The sequence below is a fragment of the Cryptomeria japonica genome, chromosome 5 (assembly GCF_030272615.1).
Source record: "Cryptomeria japonica chromosome 5, Sugi_1.0, whole genome shotgun sequence".
Lineage (NCBI taxonomy): Eukaryota > Viridiplantae > Streptophyta > Pinopsida > Cupressales > Cupressaceae > Cryptomeria > Cryptomeria japonica.
In genome coordinates this window covers 764,906,200-764,931,328 of record NC_081409.1, presented here as the reverse complement: position 1 = coordinate 764,931,328, position 25,129 = coordinate 764,906,200, and the positions used below count along the sequence as shown (strand labels likewise).

The following is a 25,129-nucleotide window of genomic DNA, read 5'->3' as shown; positions in this document are numbered from 1 at the left end:
ATAAGATGTCATGTCATCTGTAACAACCTTTCATCTAGAATCTTATTCCCTTTCCAATTCTCTTTCTTAGCATATGCAATGAATCTTGAAACGATTCCTTCGATTTCTGCGATTGGAATCTCGGGAAGATTCTTCATACTCTCTTCTAAGTGGATGACCTGATCGAATGCATCTAGAAGAGCTGCGTCCCAAGTAGATTCAAGTTCCTTCATTCTTTCAATCAAGAGCATGATGGCAAACATCTGATCATACTGCTCATCTGTAACATTTGCGTCCTTGCAAAAGATGATCTTGATTCTATCCTCTAGTTCCTGCATATCCACATCTGTCTCGACCTCGATCCTTCTGCCAAGAATGGTACGAAGTACCTCAAATACTCTGTCCTGGATCGGATTGATCACCTCCTCGACTTGGCCACATCTAGTATTGATGTCTTCGAAGAAAACATTCTTCATATGGAGTAAGGTTGACCAATGAAACAAACTGTGAGGTTCTCCATCCAAGATCTTCTCTTGTGCTAAGACCCTCCTTGATGTGTGTCTAATAACTTTCAAGACAGGAATGATAACGTCCTTGGTATGGGCGAATGCAGCTACTGTTATCATCAAATTGTGGATCATCTCAAGAACCTGGATAGCTTGATGAATAATCTTCATCATCCTTGTAACAAACTCTATTGCCACTGTATGAGATCTATCCATCCAATTACTTGTACGTTGGACCATGTTCCTGAATCTTTCTGCTTCATTGATTGATTGAAGCGGCAATGCTTGCACTGGTGATCTAACTGGATCCTGACGTCCCAAAGGTTCATTGATGTGACTGAAATATATCCTCCATGCACCGACCTCTCTCTCAAGCTTTCTATTCTTCTCCATTTCTTCTCTAAGCTTGTCTTTCAATGCTTCAAATGAATCGGTAGCATCATCTAAAGTCTGCTCTGCTGTGGATGGTCCTAACTCAAAAGTCTGTATATCATATTCCTCTGCTAGGATCTCACCTTCATATTTGTCTGCTGCCGGTGTAGCTATCTGCAGTTTTCTGGATCCAGTCTCATCTCGAATCATCTTGGACATCTTGGTAGCCTTCTTCTTTTCTGTTACTTCATGTGAGCGTCCAACAAGGCTCTCTAAATCAATTGCATTGTCCTCGTCCTCTACTACGATCACCTTGGTTAATCTTTCCTTCAACCAATCTGGGATAATCGATCTGGTTTCTTGAACTTGAATCTCTTTATGCACTATTTCTTCTTGTCTGGGAGGAGATGTTATTTCATTGTCTTCTTTGTCTTCATCTAACTCATAGTCTTAAAGAGATCCATCTGGTGAACCATGCTGTGCCTGTCCTTCCTCCTGCCTATCGTTCTGTACCATCGACTCCATGGATTCTTCCACTTGAATTGTTCTCTTCTCAGGTCTAGAAGAAGTACCGGATGATCGATCTCTGTTAGGCTCTTGTTTCTTCTTGGAAGACTCTCTCTTTCCAGGTCTCTCTTTCCTCTTCGAACCTCTTGAATGGAGATTGCCCTCACTGGCACATCGAAGGTTACCTTCACCTGAATTCCTAGGATTAGGATTGCCTTCACTCACACTAGCTCCACCTTCGGCTGGTTTTTCTTCCAAAGTGAAAGACATAGCTATGCCTTGTTCTCTCAACTTCTGATGCTGAATGTCAACCCATCTGCGAGTACAAGACAAGACTGGTGCCATCAAAGTATCTAAATCCATGACCTCGGGCTCATTCCAATCCAACCTTACTGATTTGCTTTCTCGATCATAGGAAGACTGGATATGTCTGCCACTGTCCTGAGCTTGGTCGGCCACTCTGTAAATCCTGCATTTCCTGATGAAATCCAAAGGCAATCTAGAATGCATTTTCCATTTCACTTCAAGATCATCTAAGAGATTCATCATAAAATCTTCAATCTGGTACTCATGCCTAAACTTCCTGCCGACTGTCTCCTCTAAATGTCCACATGGATCAAAGCTTTCTCTCAAAGCAAAAGATGAAAAAGAATACAACGCTAACTCCTTCTCTGCGTCATCCATAGCTAAAGCATTAGGACATACCTCAACTGAATTACCCAAAATGATAGGTACTGGAACTCCATTCTGATGTCTGTGTCTGAATGCCTTCACATATGCTGCCAACTGTCTTGTTACTTCAAGTAACACAATTCTGTCTGTCGGATATCTCGGCAACATGTATGGAGGTAAAGGACATCCATGCACTCTAATATAAGTGAACTTGGGAAACTGAATGAACCAAGCACCGTACCTCTTTATGAATTCCTGGGCATCCTGAGATAACCTGTTGTGAATTCCACCTTGCAACGTCCTTGTGATGTTCATCGTGAAAGTATCATTAACCAACTTATAGTTGCTCCCTGGCGGATGATGCAAGTAGGCATAGGAATCACAAGCTCTGACCTCGCCGGGTCCTCTTCCAATCACTCCTCTGTGAGGTAGTCCTGCGTACTCAACGCTCCTGATCAAGGCATAAATGACATATGAACTCATGTGGAAGGACTTAGTAGCCTTGAGTCTCCTCAACTGTACGTCCAAGCAATGGCTAATCATCCTAGCCCAATGTATCGTACCTTTCCCTTGAACAATCACCTGGATGAAGTAAAACATCCACTTCTCAAAATAGAAGGCATGAGAGGCTCCTGTAACTCGGTTGAGCATGGTAATTAAATCTCTGTACTCCTCCTGGAAATCAATCCTGTGCGGTGTGTTCGGGACCTTGCTCAGACGAGGACGGCTTTTGAGTAGCCAGTTCTTATTGATAATGCTTAGACAAGCATCTGGATCATCTTCATACATTGATCTGGCTCCCTCTATGCTCTTGTATATCATGTCCCTGTGCTCTGGAAGATGGAAAGCTTCACTTATAGCTTCCTCTGAAAGGTACGCCAAAATGTTTCCCTCTTTGGACACGATCGTCCTGGACTGTGGATCATAGTGACGAGCACACTCGATCATCAACTCGTGGCACTGAACAGCTGGAGGAAAGCTGGCCGCCTTAATGATGCCACTCTCGATTATTCTCCGGGCGACAGGTGATGGCTTGCCAATGTAAGGGACCTCTCGAAACTTCTTCGTGCTGAAGTTCCCCAAGTTGGTATCTCCAATGTTGTTCCACTTCGACACGATCTTGGTCTCTACTTCTTCGGTCTTCTGATCTTCTTTCATGAGAGCTGAGCGACTGGTGGATGCTCCCGCCTTCGGGGTCGCCATACCTACACAACATTTCATAATGAGAAGCTAGATTTTGCAATAAATAACATAGATTAGAGGATAAATTTTAGGAAACTTCATGATAAGTCTTTGAGTTATCATTTCCTAAAATAAAACGATTGAGCTAGGAATTCAAAATTCAAAATAACTCAAAATTTAAAATATGACGATGAATAAATAAAACAATAAAATCAAATCGCCATACCTCAATAGAGAGCTAACTCTAGAATGCAAAAAGAACAAAATTCGCCTAGGCAAAATTGAGGTATAGATGATCTTCAACGTGATCTCCTCAAGAAATCAATTTCGCCACCTTTGTCCTTGACGTGATCTTCAAATATCGCCTTTAACGTGACCTTCAAATCTTGGCAAATTCGCTCAATATAGATCTTCAAATATCACACCACCTGGGAAGTATTAGCGCCACCTTTGGATGATATTCGCACTTCTTCAAACACAATTTCGCACCACCTTTGATTGGGATGAAAGCTCGCACTTGAATGATAAAATAATGATGTAAAAATGATAGTTTTCACTCTCCTTTTATAGCGCTCACCTCTTCCATTCATTAAGGCCGACTTGGTGATATAAATCAATTTTCAAACGATTTTAATTAGATAATAAAGGCCGACCTCCATGTCAAAACGCTCCATTCGATTTTTATTTTTTTTATTAATTAATTAATTATTAAATGCCTTTGATTTTTAATTAATAAATTTCGATTTTTAAACAAGGCAAAATAATTAATAAATGCCAAACGCAATTTTTTAAATGCTAATTTAATAGGATTTTCAAAACTCATCGATCTTAGCATTTAAGGTAAATTTAAAATGTTCATTTGAGCGCCAAATTTTGAAAATGGAGTAGACGTACCTCATCGCCCTGGTCCCTTGGAGAGGGACAGGAGCGATTCACCATTTTTGTCATGATTTCTTGTAACTCCCACGTTCAACTTCTTCATTTCCACGTTCAAATCACCAATTTTGTCGGGTCCTTCAAGTTAGATCGCCTTGCACGTGCGCATAAGTGGCTTTGGATGTATCATCGCCCTTGTCCCTTGGAGAGGGACAGCAGCGATCCTAAGGTTTTCGCTTGAAATTCTCCATCTTGATATGAACTTTTCCTTGTATCATCTTCCAAATGCCATTTACAACCTTGTGCGTCTTTATCTTAACGTGATTTTCAAAGGATATCATGTGTTTTGGCTAACATCGCCCTTGTCCCTTGGAGAGGGACAGGAGCGATCTCCATGTCCTGGCTTAAATTCGTAAACATCTAACCTTTGTTCATCTTTTATTGCCTTCCAAATAGCGTCTTTTACCTTGTCCATCCTCGCCTTGCCTTGACTTTGAAGGAGTATGAGTGTTTTTGATGAAATCGCTTTGGTCCTTGTCCAAAGGACAGGAGCGATATGAGCTTTTTAGCTTGTTTGACAACATTTGGACGTTCCAAACTTTGATATATCACCTTCAAAAGACGCCTTGAACCTTGTATGACCTTGTGAAGCCTTGTCTTAACGTCATTTTTGCATAAATTGATCAATATACCCAATATCGCTCTGGTCCCTTCCTGAGGGACAGGAGCGAAGTTCAACATTGTGAGCTTGTTCTTGTTTTCTTCAACTTGCAATTATCTTCAATGCGTGAAATGACGTCCTTTCGATTCTCTTGGTAGCTTGACACTTGCTTGTCTTTTGAAATTCATGCCTTTATGGAAATATCGCTCTGGTCCCTTCCTGAGGGACAGGAGCGATTCTAGCTCTTGTGGTCTTCATTTCACTTTATCACCTTCAAAGTTATATTCAACGGGTTCGTAATGCGCCCTTCCATTCATCCATGCCTTGGGATCGATTGAAACTGGACAAGAAAATCATGCATAACAAAAATCGCTCTGGTCCCTTCCTGAGGGACAGGAGCGAACTAGGCATTTTGGGTCCTTGCTGACGTTTCAAAATCTTCAATTTGTCTTCAATGAGTTCATTTCATCGTCTTCCTTGCCATCAAACACAAACTTGCCTTGATCTTTGCCTGAATTTTGTCCTATGAAGAATATCGCTTTGGTCCCTTGGAGAGGGACAGGAGCTATAATGTACTTCGCCCTGGTCCCTTGGAGAGGGACAGGAGCGATTTTAGCATTCTGGGTCATTTTCCTTCATATTTGCACTTCAAGTTATATTCATTTGATAAAACATCTTCCCTTGGACCTCTTCGAATTGTCAAGTCGTCAAAATCTTGCAAGGACAAAGCAAAATTTGATTTGTAGCTCCGGTCCTTCACTGAGGGACAGGAGCGAACTTGACCCCTGGAGGCATTTCTGTGTTCATGAAAATCTTCAATTTATATTCAATGGAAAGATCTCGCCTTTCGCCATCACTTACAATTCGAAATTCATCTTGACTCTGCAGGAATAGTAAGATATTTGAAAACGAGCTCCGGTCCTTCACTGAGGGACAGGAGCGATTTTGCTCCTACAGGCCAAAATAACATGATTTTACAAGTTTAATCAATTCACGAGGCGAAAACAATGCCCGGGATCATAAATCAAAAAAGTCAAAATTTGGTCAAAAATATTCAATTGGACAAAAATTCACATTTCATAATCAACACTTAGACAAATTTAAGCTCTGCACTCAAAATTCCAATTGAAAATAGACCAATTTGGCGAAATCATTGCATTCAAAGTTTGCATCCTAGAAAAGGAAGCTCAAAAACTCTCAAAACTGACTGGATTCTGGCTTGAAAAGACGTTAATTAAAACCCTAAGGGGCTTAACCCTAAATCCAGACAACTGACTGACTAACAAAATCCTAAAAGCGAAGCGAAAAGCAAGCGAAAAAAGGGGGTCCCCATTTGCAATGGGGCGATGTGTGAAATGGTCACAACAGGCCTGTGATTTTTTCAGAATTCGAAATTCAAATTTATTTTCTAAAGGGTTTTCTTTCAAGCAGTTTTTTCTACTGTTCTTCATGTTTTCTGTGGCGGATTTTTTTTTTAACCAGACCTTCATCCCGCAACGCCATTAATCCTCTGTGCGTGACGCAATTTTTCCACCTGCAAAAATTTTTTCTGCCATTTTTCGACGGAAATCTGCATTTTCGATTAGGGTTTTTACCTTTCAGATCAAGTCGAATTTTTTTTCTGATTGCAGATTATCAGTGGGTTTTTCGAGAGCTCAACTGGGTTGTTTTCAGAATTTTGTGGGTGCATCGTTTTTTGTGCCTCGAACTTCGTGCCAGTGGATTTCAATTCTGATTTCAAATTCTTTTTGGGTTTTTTGCAAGGATTTCTGGGTTGTCTTCAGATTTTTTTGAGTCAGCCATAAAATTTTCTCGAAATCTGTGCCGATCGTACTTCATATGTTTTTTGAAGTCTGTACCTGTATCTACCTCTATTTTCTGCATTGGAATTTGTGCCTGGACTTGTCTCAGTGCATTAAACGTTGTACCTCAGGTTTTGTACACTTAGCATCTTCTCAATACCTCGTTTTTCATGCCTCAAAAAGCGTGAAGATGGCTTATGGGCATCGATGTTTGTTTCGGTTTTTAATATTTTTTTACCTAAAAAAAATTCTGATGGGTTTTAATATTTTTTTCCCTTAAAAAAAGTCTCTGGGTTTTTAAATATTTTGTCCCTGTAAAAAAAAATCATGGTAGGGTTTATGATTTTTTCCTCAAAAATTGTACTTTGTTGCAGTTTGTTTTTAGTCATACCTGGAGTTGTTGTGCGAACATCTGCACTAGTCTCTTGTTTGCAGTCTATTTTTGGGCATCTTGCTCATCTGCAATAGTTTGGAGGGTTTGTCGATTTTTTCCTCAAAATCGTGACAACTGTTCTTAATGTGTCTCTAGTTACAGGGAGGAACAGTTCTCCAACATCAGGTTGGACAATTGGTGTTGTTTTGGGTATCTCCAAAAGTTCTGCAGTTTCTGGGAGGGTTGGTGGCAGACTCATCTCAAGTGGCAGAGTTAGTGGCAAGCTCTTGTCTTTTGTTGCAGCGTGTTCTGAGAAGAAGGGGGCAACCTTCTCTGTTATTTCTCTTGGTAGTTAGAGCGATGACCATTAAGGGAGGGTATTAGAATAATATCTTTCTCTTTGTGTTATTAATGGTCATTTAAGTTGTTTCTAATTTCGCCTCTAGTTAATGATTGTTTCTTTTAGAAACATCATCTTTGTAACTCTATTTAAAGGAGCTTTGTCTCCTTCATTAATTGAACAACATCGATTCTTTGAAATCCATATGCTTTTGCATCTGTATTATCTTTGTGTCCTTTGGCTATGTTGCATTAACTTATCTTTCACAGGATGGCAAGATAAAAGCTTTGATACCAATTGTAATGTCCCCTACTAGGAGGCTGTCTATATAATTAGCATACATCATTATGCCTTAAATCAGGACACTAAACTAGAGAACAATTAGCATTCATAATATGGTTGATAGTCACTATATTGTTAAGCCCCAATCCTTCTTTCTGAATCATCTACCCTAACAGAGGATGGGGTATTACTTGTTAGGGTGCTAGCAAAACCATTCTCCACAAATAGGCCCAAGGGTTTCAGGAACACCTATCCATACCACCTCTTGGACTCCCTAAGGGTTTCAGGAACACCCGTCCATACCACCTCTTGGGGCTAACTTTTCCTAACAAAACCAACCAATTTATATTATATGCCATATATCTGCCCCTTATTCCTAATAGAACTCAAATATAATATTTTGTAATAAACATTTAGTTTATAGGAGAGAAATAGCATACCAACCTATTGTCACAACAATGATTGCAGTATTATAAATGTGTTGGTTGAAAATTTTGTACACTTGGGAAGGCATGCAAAATTGTAGTTTTAGCCACAGTGTGTGAGTTAAAAACTCCCCTAATTCTAAGGGAAAGCTCCCCCTTTTCTACTATTACAAATTGACTATGACACTAATCTAACTTGGGTGGGAAAACATCCTTTTCTCTTTTTTCAGAAAAGATGATATTCTTCTCTTTTCAAAAAAGAAACTGCCATTAGGAAAACAAGTACAGCAACTTAAGAAACTTTAACAAATACACAGATGCTTATACAAAAGGAAGTGAAGATTCCGTGAAAGCTCAAAGTGTTTTGTCACTTCCCCAGGACGGAAATGTAGAAACAAAAGCTCAAAGTCTTTACTTTCCTACTGTCCTATCTACCTTCCAGAATCATTAATATGAGAACAATGTACAACTTACAACAGCTCAAAGTTTGTTGGTTTGATGCACCCCTAGATTGCTATAAATAAGAACAACTACAAGCACAAAGTCTTATAATCTCTCTCTATTATGAACACTTAGCTGCGATAATTTAATCCTCAATATTTGTAGCACAAAGTCTGCAAGAAATCAGATTAAAGTTCCTTTTAACAATCTCACCAAAATCTCAAGTATATGCAGAAAAATATACCACTATGACATAAGAACACAATGGATATAGGAACAACGCTTCACACAAAGTCTGAGGCTGAAACTCAAATGCCTTTTTGATAATACTTGAAGAATCAAATTACAAGTATAAAACACAAAGTCTTTATGACTGTAAATTTTTGCAGAGTTTTCTTGCTGGCTAAAAAGATAAAAATTACAAAGAGCACCCTCCAATATATATAGGAGAGGGGCTGAGAGCAAAAAGTGGGAGAAATCCAACTAACTAAGACTTTTTCCACAACCAACTATAACTAACTATGATTTATTTCAAATATCAATGTTTTTAGTTTTATTTTTAATTTGATTTATTGATTGGAATATCATGTGATGATGTATTATTAATGAGAATGAATATGATCTTATTATTTTAATATTGAACAATAAACTTTCTTTTTTAAGGCTACTAATATGTATATATTTATGTTTTTTTGTACAGACAAACCCAACCTCAAAAATATTTTTCCATATCCAGATACTAAAACCGCATACCAAACCAGTAGCTTAGCCAATAGGTCTTCTATTCTTGTTTGTTTTCTAGTATTTGCAAATAGTGCGAGAACTCTCTACTGCATTGTCTGTTCACCATTAGTGGTATACAGTGGCACATCATAGTTGTCACATATAACTAAGACCCATTGGGCATCGAAAGAAGGTCAATTGGGGTTCTTGAAAATGAGATACAGATACATCAGGGTAGAATAATGTCAATCAAGAAGATATATAATAGTTATAAAAGAAAGGCTTGAAGAAATATCTTGGAAACAAAAGATCTTTGACAATTTGCGGGTAATTAGTATCCATTACAATGTAGATAGAGCCATAGGGATCACCGTTGATTCAACACCTGAACTGAATATGGCTACACTATCTTGAGTTGTTAACATGTCAATAATGCAACACAGCTATGTCACACTCATTTTTCCTTGTGTTTTAGAGTTGAGAAGATTGATTTTCTCATTGAGGCCCTTCGACTTCATATTTTTGTCTTTCTTGTCAGGAATGAGATTATGATTTTTTGTGTGTGATTATGAAAATTCTTTGATGAAAATTGTCTTGTTTTCATGCTCCTAATCATCACACTCAAATGGATCTTATATTTTTGGAGTCACTGAATGTGGGAAGAATCATCTGCAGCCTCTGTAGAGTCCTATACAACTGTCATTCTTCATTCTTAATTGATTTCATTAATTTAGAGAGTAAGAATGGTCTCTTAACTGATTATTAAAAACTTTCATGATCTAATTTGACGATCTGTAAAAGGATCAAAAGATTTCATGGTGAAGTGTGAAGACATATTGGTGCAGGTTGCAGGCATCAAAGGAGAAAAATGAGGAAAATTGGAGATTTCCATACCATGGGTAAAACCACCAGTTTCAGTAGTAAGCTGTTTTGAAAGCATTGCGCCAATTGAAAAATGACAGACAGTTTCATGCTGGAGTGACAGCTTTGTCACTGCAAGAAGCAGTGATTTCCCACATGTCCAAAAATGGTCTGTAAGAAACGCTTTGAATTTCCTTTGTTTCTGACTTGTAGGGACACCACTTTACCATTTGCCACGTCCTTCAAGGTTTCTACACAAGGAGGTAGACCACCTGTAGTTCTAACATTTCAGGTGAATGGGGTGAAATCAATGGGTAAACAAAAGGCCACAAATTCATAATCACTGTGAAAACAATTCCAGACTTGTTCAATGTGCAGGCTAGAAACGAGATATATCAGGTCACTGACAAATTCTTTTTCGCTAGAAGTATTTATTTGTATGCTGCTCAATCTCCTCATTATAAGGAGGCTATGGCCAAAGTAGGCAAAGCTGGTATCCCATTTTGTGATTTTAATGTTTGCCACTTGTAGAGTGTAGTTGTGATTCTCAGCTCATTCATACTTCCAAAATTTCAAACTTGTTTTAGTATTTCATTGATATAAATATTTTTCTAATTGAAATGTCATATTATTAATAATTTGTCATTATGATTATCAAATGGATTACTGGATCTCTTATTTTTACTTACTTAAAGCTATTTTAAATTTTAAATTTTAAATATAAATATTTTTAACATTATTTTATTAGTCGTTCCCCTACCATCCCCAATATTTGGAAAAAGAATTTTCCCCAAAATATTACTCCAGAAACTCAAAGAAACACTCCCCTTTACTCTCAATTATAAACCAATTCTATAAGTATTATTTTGTTTTCCAATTCTATAAGTAGTATTTTGTTTTCCACCAAGTAGTGAGTTAGCTAACTAAAATATGAAATTGATCACATCCCATGCCATTAACACAAAGGAACTTGAAATATGCCAAAAATGTGTTTCATTTGTTTTGCTATATAGCATATATTGCTCAGGCTTTGAAATGTTAATTAAGAAGATTCTATAATGAGGGACTTCAAAACTTTCATGGGATTTTGAAGGTCTTTCCCATTTTTATATTATAATGTTTTTTGTCTACAAAGGTTGCAATTCTGCTATTCTTGCAACTTTAGAAAGCATGTAGAGATTGTTTACGGTCCATTCATAGTTTTGAAATCTTTTGGCTTCCCATGACATCATCTATTGGCAATGTTTATCATATGTATGAGTTCCAAATGCTAAAGAACTTGACTAAAATAACTGTCTAAACACTGAGGCAACAATTTGTATGCTGACTAAGTGAGGATATAAAATATTGAAAAAGCACCCCAAGAGAAACTTTAAAGATTTTGATGGCAAAATTTGCTGTTGCAAGCACTTGAAATAGAACTTGTACCATCTTGTCAATTTCGTTCTCTATTAATTCCTTCTACAGCTCCCATCAGCGATGCTTGATTCTCTAGTATTTAATAAGATTGTTAACAGCAAGTTTTTTAGGGCTCTATGATCATCCTAGTGGGCGTGTACATTTTGCTTTTCATATAGATCACACTTAAATAATAGCATTCCCCTTAGTTGAGGTGTAAATTGTAAAACAGTATTGTGAGTTTCTGATACTATTGATTATAAATTGCTTGGAATTTCAACTTACTAAAATCGTCTTTTTATAATTTTTCCAAAATTTTGAGATTCATTACAAAAATAAGTAAGTTAAACAAAATGTGAACCAACTTGTTTTTTTTAAAAGACCTCAAAGAAGCACTTATGCTTTTCAAAGCCTTAAGTTTCATAAAAATACAACTAATGTCTAGTAAAGCATTCAAAACCCTAGAGTGTGAAGTAGATATAGGAGAAAGAACATGTACCCGATGTGATATCCAAACAAAACATTGGAAACAGATGCCATGAGCACGTGTGGAAATGCTGGAAGCCACTCCCAATCAAAGCTTGTGCTAATATTTAAAGCTTCCTTATCTATGTTGTCACTGCAATGATTGCTACTTACACCATCTGCAAAAGTTTGCAAAAATATTTTGTTCCATTGCTTGCCTCATCCATGTCAAATTTTGATAAAAAATATAAGACCAATAGGAGGAAAGGTTTAAATTTCATGACTTTAATACCTGAAATTCAGTTATGTGCTCCCAATGGTTTCTATTCATGGTAAAGAAATGTTAACATTTTCACACATCAAAAGAGGCGTGCAATTTAGAAAATAGTTTACTTAAATGACACGGGTCAGCATAGTTCTCAAAATGATTACAGACAACAAGATTATTGATATGGAAAATGACTGATCATGCATGTCCTTTACCTAAACATTCATTCTCATTTACAACTAACTCTGAGAAAAAACCTTCTAGAACTGCAAAAATTTCTAGCTGTAAAAACAGTTTGTTTTATCTTTTGCTATAACATCGAAAAGCAAATTCTGAACATTCTAGGTGACTTTCATGGGATTCTTACACTGTTGTCTAAATTTATGATGCTAAGAAACACTGCCTTCATTTTCCATGAGAGAAATGCAATCTCCAACAGTAATATCAAGTATCATGGCCACTATTAGAGCCCAACATATCAGCCTTCTAGAAGAATGCAAGAACACAGAGAAATTGCAGCAGCCTCAAGAGTAGAATGTTTCGAAGAAAAGTCTGTAAATGTGATTCATAATTCCCAATTTCTTGATAAGTTCGGAAAAAGATGAGTTAAAAAGCTTGACCATTTTTTAATGTAATACATGCTCTGTATCTAAGGTTGAGAAAGAAGATATATAATGTTCAAAATCATCAATGGCACTGATCCAAGAGGTTGTGGATAAAAGGCAGTGCTCAAGCCCTTTGACCACTCAGATCAAAGTGCAAAACCCCTAGAAGGCATGTCTCCACATTTATGTGACATACAAAAATCAATGGCACTAAATTCCAAAATCATGTCTATCAGCTAAGAAAAAGTGCATTGGTATCTCAACTCTAAGTTAAATAGTTGAATATACCCTTCACATGTGGACTGTAGAGGGTAAAGATTTCCCTACTTTGCAATACCATGAATATAGTCAGTGTTATAATAGAAACAATAAGAAGAAAGGCTTTCAATCATTGTTATTAGGTGTAATCAATGAATCAACATTAAAGTAGCAGAATGTCTCTTAAGCTCCGATACTTGTTGAAACAGTCACTGCTTGCTAGTGCATATATGGCTTTCAACAACGACTTCCAAACAAATTATTAGACAAATTGTTTTCAATACTTGCTCTAGAAACTGCTAGCCAACTGTCAAACCAAGTCCTTGTGGTGACAGTTCAACATTAGAATTCCATAGCTACATTTGGTTCAGCTGGGCGCTATCAAGGAAGAATCCAGCTGCCTAGTTCTGTCCCAATCTGATCTGCTTAATGTCTTGGTCTCAAGTTACTACAGTAAAGCTTAGTTCATTTGTCTTAACTGGATTTTCTCTTCTTTCAGCTTCTTTGAGTGGTTTGGTTGATTAATTTTTTATAAAGTTTCAGCAGTTAACTATTAAATATCTTGTGGACTTTGGTATCTGTTGATGTGTATTTTGTACACAACCAAACACAGAATAAAATACCCAGAGGTATCTTATCCTCTCTTGAATAAAGTCTCTGAATGCTGAAGATGTCACGAAAAGGATCAATCGGGATGACTTCAAGGTTCTTTTTGTAGGATCTCTACATGTGGATAAGCACCAGTGGTCGTTGTGTATGCTGTTTCTTCAAGGGGCCTTACGCACTTTCAGGGAAAGCTTGTCCGTATTACTTTCTTTCAAATGAGGGAACAGGATTTTCCTAACACTAACAGATTTTCAAAAAAATGTCAAAAGGTAAGGGTTTCAAGGAAGAGATACTTAAACTATTCCTAAGAATGACTCAATGAAGGCTAGACTTGATAAGATTCTACCAATTTCAGTATCGCCAAGAAATTACAACTCTACTGGAATTGATGCGATCTTCTAAAGGGATTCAATAACTTTCAAATCATCAAGGATATAGATACTATCATAGAGATACATATCAATACTTCCAATAATGATTGAATTCTTAATCAATCTTAATGTTTCCAGTTGACCACACAAGGCGTCCTCACAATCAGTAAGAAGCTAGTGGTTTGGAATGTAAATCTAATCACAAGATCAAGCACAACACTTCGTCCTTCAAACTTAAAACTTAAATGCTATTTCAACTGAGAGTGATTCAAGAAGATAAACAATCATGAAGATAACCACAAGTATTGCAATAAAACACCATAACTTCAATATTTTATTGATCTCATAGCCAAATGGACAACAATGGTTCAAAATTCTTTCTTCACTACTCAATCTTGCTACAAACAATGACTAATTTCTCTCTCTAAGCTCTCTCTCTTTTCTCTAACCCCTTAAAATGAAATGAGTGAGGGCTTATATAGCATCCTCAAAAAAAATGAACGACCCAGATCGAAGGAAGATCAATGGCTGAGATTCTGACACCTAAACCCTAATTAGGGTTTGTTACAAAAAAGTCCCCATTTAGATAAACATTACTAATCCATAGCCAATAAAAAATTGGCACAAATACCGAGGAGACAGACCAATAGGAATTAAATTGCCACATCATCCTATAACAACTTTTCATCTAGAATTTTGTTCCCTTTCCTATGCTCTTTCTTAGCATATTCAATGAATCTAGACACAATTCCCTCAATCTCAGCAATCGGAATCTCAGGAAGATTCTTCATTCGTTCTTCCAAGTGGAGTACTTGATCAAAAGCAGTGAGAAGAGTCGTCTCCCATCCAGGTTCCAGTTCTTTGGTCTTCTCAATCAGGAACATAGTAGTATACATTTGATCTCGTTGCTTTTCTGTGATGATGTTCTCCTTCTTGCAAAAGATGACCTTGACTCTATCCTCCAACTCTTGGATGTCCACATCAGTCTCGATCTCAATCCGTCTGTCAAGAATGGTACACAACACCTCAAACACCTTATCTTGAATTGGATGAATGACGCCTTCCACTCGGTTGCATCTGGTGTTGACATCCTCAAAAAGGACTTCCTTCAACTGGAGCAGAGCTGACCACTGTAGGAGGTTATGGGTTGTTCCATCCATTATCTTTTCCTGCGTCAGAATCCGTCTTGGTGTTTCTCTTATCACTTGTAAGACTGGGATGATAACATCTCTAGTGTGAGTGAATGCAGCTACAGTTATCATTAGATTATGGATAATCTCAAGGACCTGGATAGCTCGATGAACTGTCTTCATCATTCTTGTTGCAAATTCAACGGCTACCTTGTGAGATTCATCAATCCAAGAACTCATAAGTTGAACCAAGCTCTTCACCCTTTCTGCTTCACCTACTGATTCAAGAGGGAGTGCATGTAAAGGAGATACTGCTGGATCCTGACGTCTCAAGGGCTGATTAAGATGACTAAAATAGTTCCTCCAAGTACTGACCTCTCTCTCAAGCTTCTTATTCTTTTCCATTTCTTCTTTAAGTTTGTCTTTAAGTGCTTCAAATGAATCAGTTGCTTCTTCCATTGCTTGCTCGGAGGTAAGTGGACCAAGCTCAAATGTTTTTAAGTCATATTCTTCTGCTAGAATCTCATCCTCATATTTGTCCACCACTGGTGTAGCTATCTGCACTTTTCTGGATCCTGTCTCATCTCTAATTACCTTAGACATCTTTGTGGCCTTCTTCTTCTCTATTACTTCATGAGAATTTCCTATAAGGCTTTCCAAGTCAAACACATCTTCTTCTTCTTCAACCACAACTACCCTTGTCAATCTCTCTTTCAGCCAATCAAGAATGGCAAATCTTGTTTCCCTCACTTGTATTTCCTTAGGTAGAGGCCTATCTTCCCGGAAAGGAGATGTTGCTTCATCATCATTTTTTTCTTCATGTTGCTCATTAGCACCAACTTGGGGAGATTGACTTGATGAATGCTGAGGTGTCTGCCCTTTCTCTTGTTTATCATTCTGTACCATGGATTCCATTGACTCATCAATTTCATATACTATCTACCTCTGATCTTCCCCTTGACTTGCTTCCTTTTCATGCCTAGAAGATGTGCTTGGTGGGCGATCAGGATTCGCTTTCTACTTCTTCTTGGAAGGTTCTCTCTTCTCAGGTCCTTCTTTCCTCTTTGAGCCTTTGGAATGAGAAGTATTCTCACTCACACTTGCTTCTCCTTCTTCTGGTCTCACTTCTAAGGTGAATGTCATAGATACATTCTGCTCCTTTAACTTTTGATGCTGTACATCCACCCATCTGCGAGTGCAGGATAAAACAGGAGCCATCAAAGCTCTCAAGTCTAAAACCTCGGGCTCATTCCAATCTATCTTCACTTCTTTGTCTTCTTTCTCATAGGATGACTGGAGATATCTGCCATTATCCTGGGCTTGATCGGCTACTCTATAGATTTTGCATTTCCTGATGAGATCCAAAGGCAACCTGGAATGCATCTTTCTTTTGACCTCGACATCATCTTGGACATTCATCCAAAAGTCCTCCACCTAAGATTCATGCCTGTACTTCTTCCCAACTGTTTCTTCTATATGACCATGAGGGTCAAAATTCTCTCTCGAGGCAAAAGATGTGAATGAGTATAGAGATAATTCCTTCTCTGCATCTTCCACGGCTTGAGTATTAGGACATACTTCAACTGAGTTCCCTAGTATGATGGGCACGGGAATTCCATTTCCATGCTTGTGTCTGGATGCCTTCGCATAAGCTGCCAACTGTCTAGTCACCTCAAGTAGTACTATCCTGTCTGTTGGATATCTTGGCAACATGTAGGAAGGTGAAGGACACCCATGAACTCTGATGTATGTGAATTTTGGAAACTGAATGAACCATGCACCATGCTTCTTCACAAGCTCTTGTGCGTCCATGGACAGTCGATTGTGAATCCCACCTTGCAATATCCTGGTAATATTCATCATGAAGGTATCATTGACTAACTTGTAGTCACTTCTAGGCGGATGATGCAGTTGAACATAAGAATCACAAACTCTTATTTCTCCGGGTCCTCTTCCAACAACTCCTCTGTGAGGTAGTCCTGCATACTCAAAACCTCTAATCAAGGCATATACAACATATGAACTCATGTGGAATGATTTGGTAGGTCTTAGTCTTCTCAACTGCACGTCCAGATTGTTTCTAATGATTCTAGCCCAATTGAGCATTCCCTTTCCTTGGACAATCAGTTGTATCAAGAAGAACATCCATTTATCAAAGAAGAAAGCTTGAGAAGCACCTGTAACCCGATTAAGCAAGGTTATCAAATCCTTGAACTCTTCTTGGAAGTCGATTCTCTGCAGTGTATTTGGAATCTTGTTCGGGCGAGGTCTACTCTTGAGTAGCCAGTTCTTGTTGATGAAGTTCAGGCAGGAATCAGGATCATCTTCATAGATCGACCGAGCTCCTTCTAGACTTTTGTAGACCATGTCTTTATGTTCCGGAGATGAAAAATCTCACTTATAGCTTCCTCCGAAAGATAGGCCAAGATAGTTCCATCATCGGCCATGATCGTTCTTGAGTGTGAATCATAGTGTCGAGCGCACTCGATCATTAACTCATGACACTTGACTGCGGGAGAGAAACCTGCAGCTTTGATAATGCCACTCTCAATTATCTTCTTTGCAACAGGTGATGGCTTTCCGATGTAAGGGGCCTCTCGAAACTTCCTCACATTGAAGTTTCCTAGGTTGGTGTCTCTGACATTACTCCACTTGGACACGATCCTGGTCTCCAATTCGTCATTCCTCTGATCTTCCTTGATGAGAGCCTGGCGAGTGGTAGATCCTCCGGCTTTGGGGGTCGTCATTTGATGCCTACACAAAAACTTAAAATTAGTCCTTGAGCATAATATCTTAAAGCATAGGATCTAAGACCTTTCAAGGGGATAATTTGGACATTAATTTGAAAGTGACATGATAAATCCAAGAATTATAAACTTTTCAAATTAATTATGAATGAAAATTAGATTTTTCAAGACTTAGACTTTAAAAGATTGCTATGAAATCAAAATAAGTCTTGAATAAGAACTTCAAACAATTTGATTCTTCATACCTCTTCTTGAATGCTTAACTATCAATCTTGGAAAATGAAAGGAAGATCAAAATTTGCTGGATAAAGATTGGATTTTGGTCTCCCTTTGGATGAATTATGCCTCAATTAACCTTCAAAAGCACTTCGCCTTCCACTAGCCTCCAACCACTTAGCAAATTCTGGAAATTAGCCTCCAACTTAGTAAGAAATTCGCCTCCAATCTGCTAGATTTCGCTCCTCCAATCTGCTCCTCAAAATCGCATTTAGAACAATGAATGAATGATTTGCATTTTGAAACAATACTCCTCTCTTATATAGGGCAGTCACCCTAATTGACCATGAGGCCGACCTAGGTTTTTAGCAATAAAACAAATAAAATTCCCTTTAGAAAGAGGCCGACTTGCTTATTATAGAAGCAAAGAAATGGATTTTGAGCGCTCCCCTTCATTTTTTTAAATTTTAAAATTAATTTCAAGGCTTCCAAGCTGGATTTTATATATATATTAAGGCTTAAAAATTAATTAATTAAATGGTAAAGGCCTTAATTTATGCGAATTTGATCTAGCTTCCCCAAATGTCTTAATTTTGGCAAATTTAGTGAAAATTTGGGAATATTAAGTTTTGATTGAGGCTTAATGAATTTTCCTTTCTCCCTTGGGCATTGAAATATTCAAAGCAATGAAGGTTTAAATCACTTCAAGGCTTGATTGAACCTCTCATCTAGACTTACTCACTTCATGAGTTAAAAACTTCACAACTTATTTTTGCAATTTTCCATGACTTTGTCTTCACAATCTTGCAATTTGCCTTAGACTTAATCAAACAAGGTTGAATGACAGGTTTTTTGATGATTTCGCCCTGGACCCTTTGGAAGGGTCAGGAGCGATTTTCCAATTAAGACTTGAATACCTTATTCCTTTCACTCCAAAATCTCCCGGAAGGCAAGTTCATGTTTGTTTGGACCTAATCAAAGTCTTGCATTTCAATTTTTTAGTATTTCACATGAGGAAATTAGGTGAAAATGTGAATTTCGCCCTGGACCCTTTGGAAGGGTCAAGAGCGATTTTTACATTTTAGGCCAAAATTCACCTTAGTTTGATCATTAAACTCCTCCAAGGCAATCTCCAGGGTTCATTTATCTCCATCACTGGGTTAGCTCATCAAAACTTTGAGGGAAATATTGCATTTTTGGGAATTTCAGTTTTGGACCCTTTGGAAGGGTCAGGAGCGAAATTCTCTCCTAAGCTCAAAATTCTTATTTTTGGAGGTCCAAAACCTCTCCAAGGCATTCCAAATGGGTTCTTTCACTGAAGTCCAGGCTTAGTTTTACTTGAATTTTGGAGGAAAAGGTGACTTTAGTGTTTTTCGCCCTGGACCCTTTGGAAGGGTCAGGAGCGATTTTCCTTGCTTAGGCTTACTCCTTCATCATTTTGTCTTGAATCCTCCACTCAAGGTTAGGCAATGGTCTTCTTCATTCACTCCACCCAAGCTTGGTTTGTTCTTGCAAGGCAAAATAGGGAATTTTGAGATTTTCGCCCTGGACCCTTTGGAAGGGTCAGGAGCGAAAATCTTCTTCTGACCTAGAATCATCATTTTTTGGAACAAACATCCACTCAAAGGTGGTCTCAAAGGTTTTTTCTCCCTTGGTTTAGCCTTGTCTTAGCACAAACTTGAAAGGAACTCATTGGTTTTACGATTTTTGCCCTGGACCCTTTGGAAGGGTCAGGAGTGATTTTTAGGTTTTAGGGCAATTCCTTTATCCTTTCAACTTCAAATCATTTCCAAGGCATAGAACATCATGCCTTACTCCTCTTTGAGTCCTGAAAACCAAAATCTTATCTTGAACTACAAGGAAAATAGGAGGATTTGGAAATTTCGCCCTGGACCCTTTGGAAGGGTCGGGAGCGAATTTCCCTCTAGGCATCAAAACTTGCATTCTTGGCAATCCAATTCAACTCTAAGGCATTTCAAAAGTCCTCTCACACCCTTGTCTAAGTTTAGCTTTGCCCAAATTTTGAAAAAAAGATGACTTTTGAGGATTTTCGCTCTGGACCCTTTGGAAGGGTCAGGAGCGAAAATTACAATCTTGACCAAAAATCTTCATTTTTTTACCTTGAAACTTCTTTGCCAAGTAGGATTTCATGTTTCATCATGCTAGGAATAGGGTTTCATGTCCAAGAAAGGCTAAAAAATAGGTTTATAAGGAATTTCGCTCTGGACCCTTTGGAAGGGTCAGGAGCGAAATTGCCTTTCCTGGCCAGAATCCTTCATTTTGATCACTTCTAAACATGCCCAAAGGTTTCAACATGCCCATTCTTCTTTTCATCATGCCTTTAACACTTCAATTAGACCAAACAAGACAAGAAATGCCTCCTACAGAAATTTTCACTCTGGACCCTTTGGAAGGGTCAGGAGCGATTTTTTCATTTTAGGTCTATTCCATCATCAGTTCAAGTTGAATTCAACTCTCAAAGGAAGAAAACACTACTCCTCTCTCATCCAAGCCATAAAAACCAAAAAGTGACTTGTTTTTGCAAGAAAAATAGGTGATTGAGGAATTTTCGCCCTGGACCCTCTGGAAGGGTCAGGAGCGAAATTCTCCTTTTGGGCAAAATCCTTCATTTTTCCAAGTCAAAACAACCTCAATAGGTAAAAGCAAGTTATTCTCGTTTCATTCATGCCAAAATCTTGACCTTTTTCATTGCATAAGGAGAGTTTTTGGGAATTTCACTCTAGACCCTTTGGAAGGGTCAGAAGCGAAATTTCCCTTCTTGTCCAAAATTCTTCATTTTGCATGCTTCCAAATCTTCAAAGGTATCAAATGATGTCCAATCTTCATTCCAAGAGACCCTGCACATGAAAACTTAGCCAAAGTTAGGAAGAAATAAGCTCTAATAAGATTTTCGCTCTGGACCCTTTGGAAGGGTCAGGAGCAATATCTCCATCCCAGGCCAAATTGCTCAGTTTTCAAGTCTCAAACCATCTCACAAGGCAAAGTTAGGTCCTTTTCCAAGCTAAGAACAAGGTTGCAAGTCTGTCCAAGGCAAGAAATAGGGTTTAGGATGAAATTCGCTCTGGACCCTTTGGAAGGATCAGGAGCGAAAATCTCTTTCAGGCATCATCTTGCTCTTCAAAAATCAATCAAATCCCTCTCCAGGCAAGAACATATCAATCTACCCTTAAACATGCCCTAGAAAGCATCATTCAATCAAAAATGAGAAGAAAAAAGAGGTTTACAATAATTTTCGCCCTGGACCCTTTGGAAGGGTCAGGAGCGAAATTGACATTTCCAGGCTAGATGTTACCTTGATTCACTTCATCCTTCATCAAACTTGATCAAACCAACTCCTTTTCTTCACTGGCTCTGCTCAACTAACTTAGATAGGGAAACAAACAGGACTCTGACAAGAAAACCCTCAAATCTAGTCCTGACCTGACATGAGACCTATTCACCCTGTCCCTGATCAAACCAACTTGACTCTCCTAAAAGGCATGCTTCATTATGGCAAACTTGAGGTTTCAAGCAGACGACTAACAACTCCCCAAAATTAGGTTAGACTCAGCTTGAAAGAAACCCTAAAATGAGCTTCCAAGATTAGCCCTAATCTAGCTAGCCCAGGCAAACCACTCATTCACTCTAAACCCTAAAAAGCAGAGAGAAAAACAAGCAAAGAGAAAGCAAAACCTAAAGCAAAAAGAGGGGGTCCCCATTTTACTGGGGCGATGTGTGAAATGGTCACAACAGTATCCCAAAAGCAGCTTGGAGGTGCTTGGTCCTGTTCCATTTGTCTGTTGTCAATTTTAGAAAGATTTTCTTCTACATTTTGTCTACAAACAGAAATCGTTGAGACGTGGTAAAAGGAGCTACTATATTTTATTGTATATTTTAATATATAGCTGAAATTTCTATATCTCTACATACTCTTCCAGAAACTTCCTCTTTCGCAAGCTTTTCTCTCTTAGAAGCTTCATTCTTCTAAAAACCTCCCTTATATGTCCTTTGCAATTATCTACAACCAAAACCTACAAATGATATGTTTTCAGAAAAAATCTGACATAGTAGGTGTTAGAGATGACAACAGTCCTCTGTCTCAAAGATAAAATACGAAAATTATAATAGCCTAATGCAGTACCCTTCTATTTATAATATATTGTTTTTCTACAATGAATAACCATTGAGTTGCCTCCTTGATTGGTAATCTTGAAGGCAGTTATGTTTTCTTTGGCATATATTGTATGTATAACCTTATTTTGTGTATATGCATGTATATATACATGCCTTGTTTGGTTTCTTTGTATGTACATATATATACCCATAACGTCATTCTATGCATATATTTAGATATACACCTTGTTCTGCATCCACACACACAAACATATATATACACTTTTTTTCTGCATATTCACAAAGATATATATCAAAATTATATGTATAAAAACATTGGCATGAATCTACTTTAACATGGATTTGACATACGCCTAAAGGAATGAAAAAGACTTGAGATACCCATCTCTATATTTTTGAACTTATATTAATGTGGAATTGCCATCTCAAATCTTTTAAATAGTTTACCGTAGATATCAATCCATGTTAAACTTAAAATTGACCTGTATTAGTAATAATTATTTCCTAACTCCTCGATTGTCACAGTCCATAGAGACAATTGTCTTGCAGTTAATTTTTTAAGGCTTTGAACACTACTTTTTTGGAATAGGTTTTTTTCTTTCATTGTTAATTAAGTCTGCGTATCTATAAACGTTAGCTCGCAGCATAAACAGACCCACACACCAAAAATAACAAGTTGATGAGGGCTAAAAAATATATACAGCACAAATAACTTTGAGCAAGTATATACACATGGGCGGAACGAGGCCACAACACATATACAGAGAACAAAGTTATCTCTAAAATAAAAACTCAAAAAAGTTGTGCATATTTCCAGATATACCGAACAAGATCATGTGTCCATAAATTCACGCCACAAAGATAGATGGATATGTATACATAACCTTAAACTGGCATATACACAAAAAGAAGCAAGGTTATATGCATATGCATAACCACAACTAAGTTATCTGTGACTATATGATCTTGAAAAGGTATATATGGAGAACGAGTTTATACGTATGCATGTCGGAGAGATAGGGTGGATATTTTACCTGCTTCTTTTCGCTTTCCTTGAATTGGGTTAACTTTTTCATTCTCTACGCGACGAACTCTGCAGTTGGGTTTTTTTCTAGTTGAAAGGAAATCAGTAAACGAGGGTACCCACTTAACAAAACCATGTGAATCTTTCTTCCAAATGACAGGAATGCGGTAATTTTGACCACCATGTCCCCTTGTATACACATTTGATCTACTTGCAAAATTTGGGATAATCACAGCCGAATGCATGTTGAAGATGGATTAATTTCACCTTCCAGAAGAACGTTCATTAAGAAGTCGCCTGATCAGTATGTTGGCATTGTTTTGGATAAGAATTCACTTTCAAGACGGCTGATCCAAATCGGGGAATCGCTTTCCTACGAAATCTATTTTGTCTGATATCTATCCGTTGCACTAGAACCATTTTTCCCTTGTCCTCGGGGATTAAAAGAAATTATTAGGTAATGTTATGTCGCTGGAAGGGAAGACTAGCACTTTTGGGGGGAGGGCGAGGGAGAGGGCAAGGGTTCCTCAATATGTAGCCTTCAAATGGACTATCATAAGACCTCTGTTTTTTTTAAATGTAATAAGGACACTTAACTATCTACAACTAAGATTTGAAGGCGTGACTCATCATACAAGTCATCAAAATAACGCGTCTAATGCAAAGTGTCAAAAAAATGACTTTTTAAAGATTCGATCAACACTTAATCTAAAAATCCCTTATTGTTGAATAAAAAAATATCATTTGTAATTAATATAATATCATATTTTCATGTAAAATATTACTTATATGTAACTTAAATGGACCAAATACCTATTAATAATCATAAATGTGTGTTATCTCTAACTTTTATATCCAATACCAAAGGACCAATAGTTGAACACAAAAACAACATATTATGATATAAAATAAAACTTATATTCAAACACAAAGGGACCAATTGTTGAACACTTAAATCTTTGGACAATCACTCACATTTCATGGAGAAAAACAAGGTATTTATTGTGTTCACCTTTTATATTTGTGATAAGACAAATTACTAATATAAAATACTCCAATGCATATACATTGCTACCCCAATAATTGTACACATAAGAATAATATTTTTACACTATGATAACATACTTGTTTAAGTGAGTATCTTATTTTATAAATGACACACTTATAGTGGATAACTATGATATTTTATTTGAAACAAAAAATGATCTATTTCACTTGTTAATTAATATATTTATGATTTTTTTATATAGCATTTATAGGTTCTCTTATGTTCAAGTATTGGTCCATTTTAATCAACATTTGGCAATTTTTATATTTACATGTGGATTATTTATTTACATTATATAGTATAAAAATGTGGCAAGACTGGATATTATATGCACAATTGCTATAACAACTATTGGAACCCCATACAACTATTGGTCCCTCTCCCCTAGCATGTAAGTGTTTTTTTTTTTCTTTCTTTTTTTCTTTTTTAGGTAAAATCATTTGAATTTAGTCATCGTTGGAGGCTTAATATATATTGTTTTTGAATTGTAAGGATAGATGGAAGAGAATAAAAGAAGAGTAGGAAAAGTGAATGTGTGTTTTATTCATAGATGAGATAGTTGAAACATAAAACATTTTTATTTGGAGTATGAAGTTTGTAATGATATTAAAGTTAATTACATGATAATGTTCCTCTTCAGAAGTAGTATTGTTCTGTTACAAACATGGAATTACTTTAGTCCATAAATCAAATTACTACCCTCAAGGGAACAAACAAGCTAAGTCTAGCAATAAAAATCTGATGTCTATCATGAAGAAACTAGTTGCTAAAAAACAAAAGAATTAGCATAAATAATTGTACAAATCTTTATGGGCAAACAGAATCACACCAAAAAGATCAATTGGGATGTCACCTAT

General features: G+C 37.3%; 1 protein-coding gene across 3 annotated transcripts in view; it reads right to left on the bottom strand.

The window, feature by feature from the left end:
• Window positions 1-23,702, bottom strand: part of LOC131036485 (probable plastidic glucose transporter 1) — a 203,719-nt gene extending 180,017 nt beyond the window's left edge. Inside the window, exons 1-2 of one of the 3 annotated variants that reach the window (XM_059221727.1) lie at window positions 23,235-23,702; window positions 11,900-12,044 (exon numbers count right to left, since the gene is read on the bottom strand). In XM_059221727.1, the coding sequence (XP_059077710.1) occupies window positions 11,900-12,044; window positions 23,235-23,469 (380 nt within the window). In that variant the 5' untranslated portion in view covers window positions 23,470-23,702. The remainder of the gene's footprint in view (window positions 1-11,899; window positions 12,045-23,234) is intronic. The other 2 variants (XM_059221726.1, XM_059221725.1) reach the window with 2 other exon arrangements.
• Between the last annotated feature and the right edge of the window lie 1,427 nt (window positions 23,703-25,129).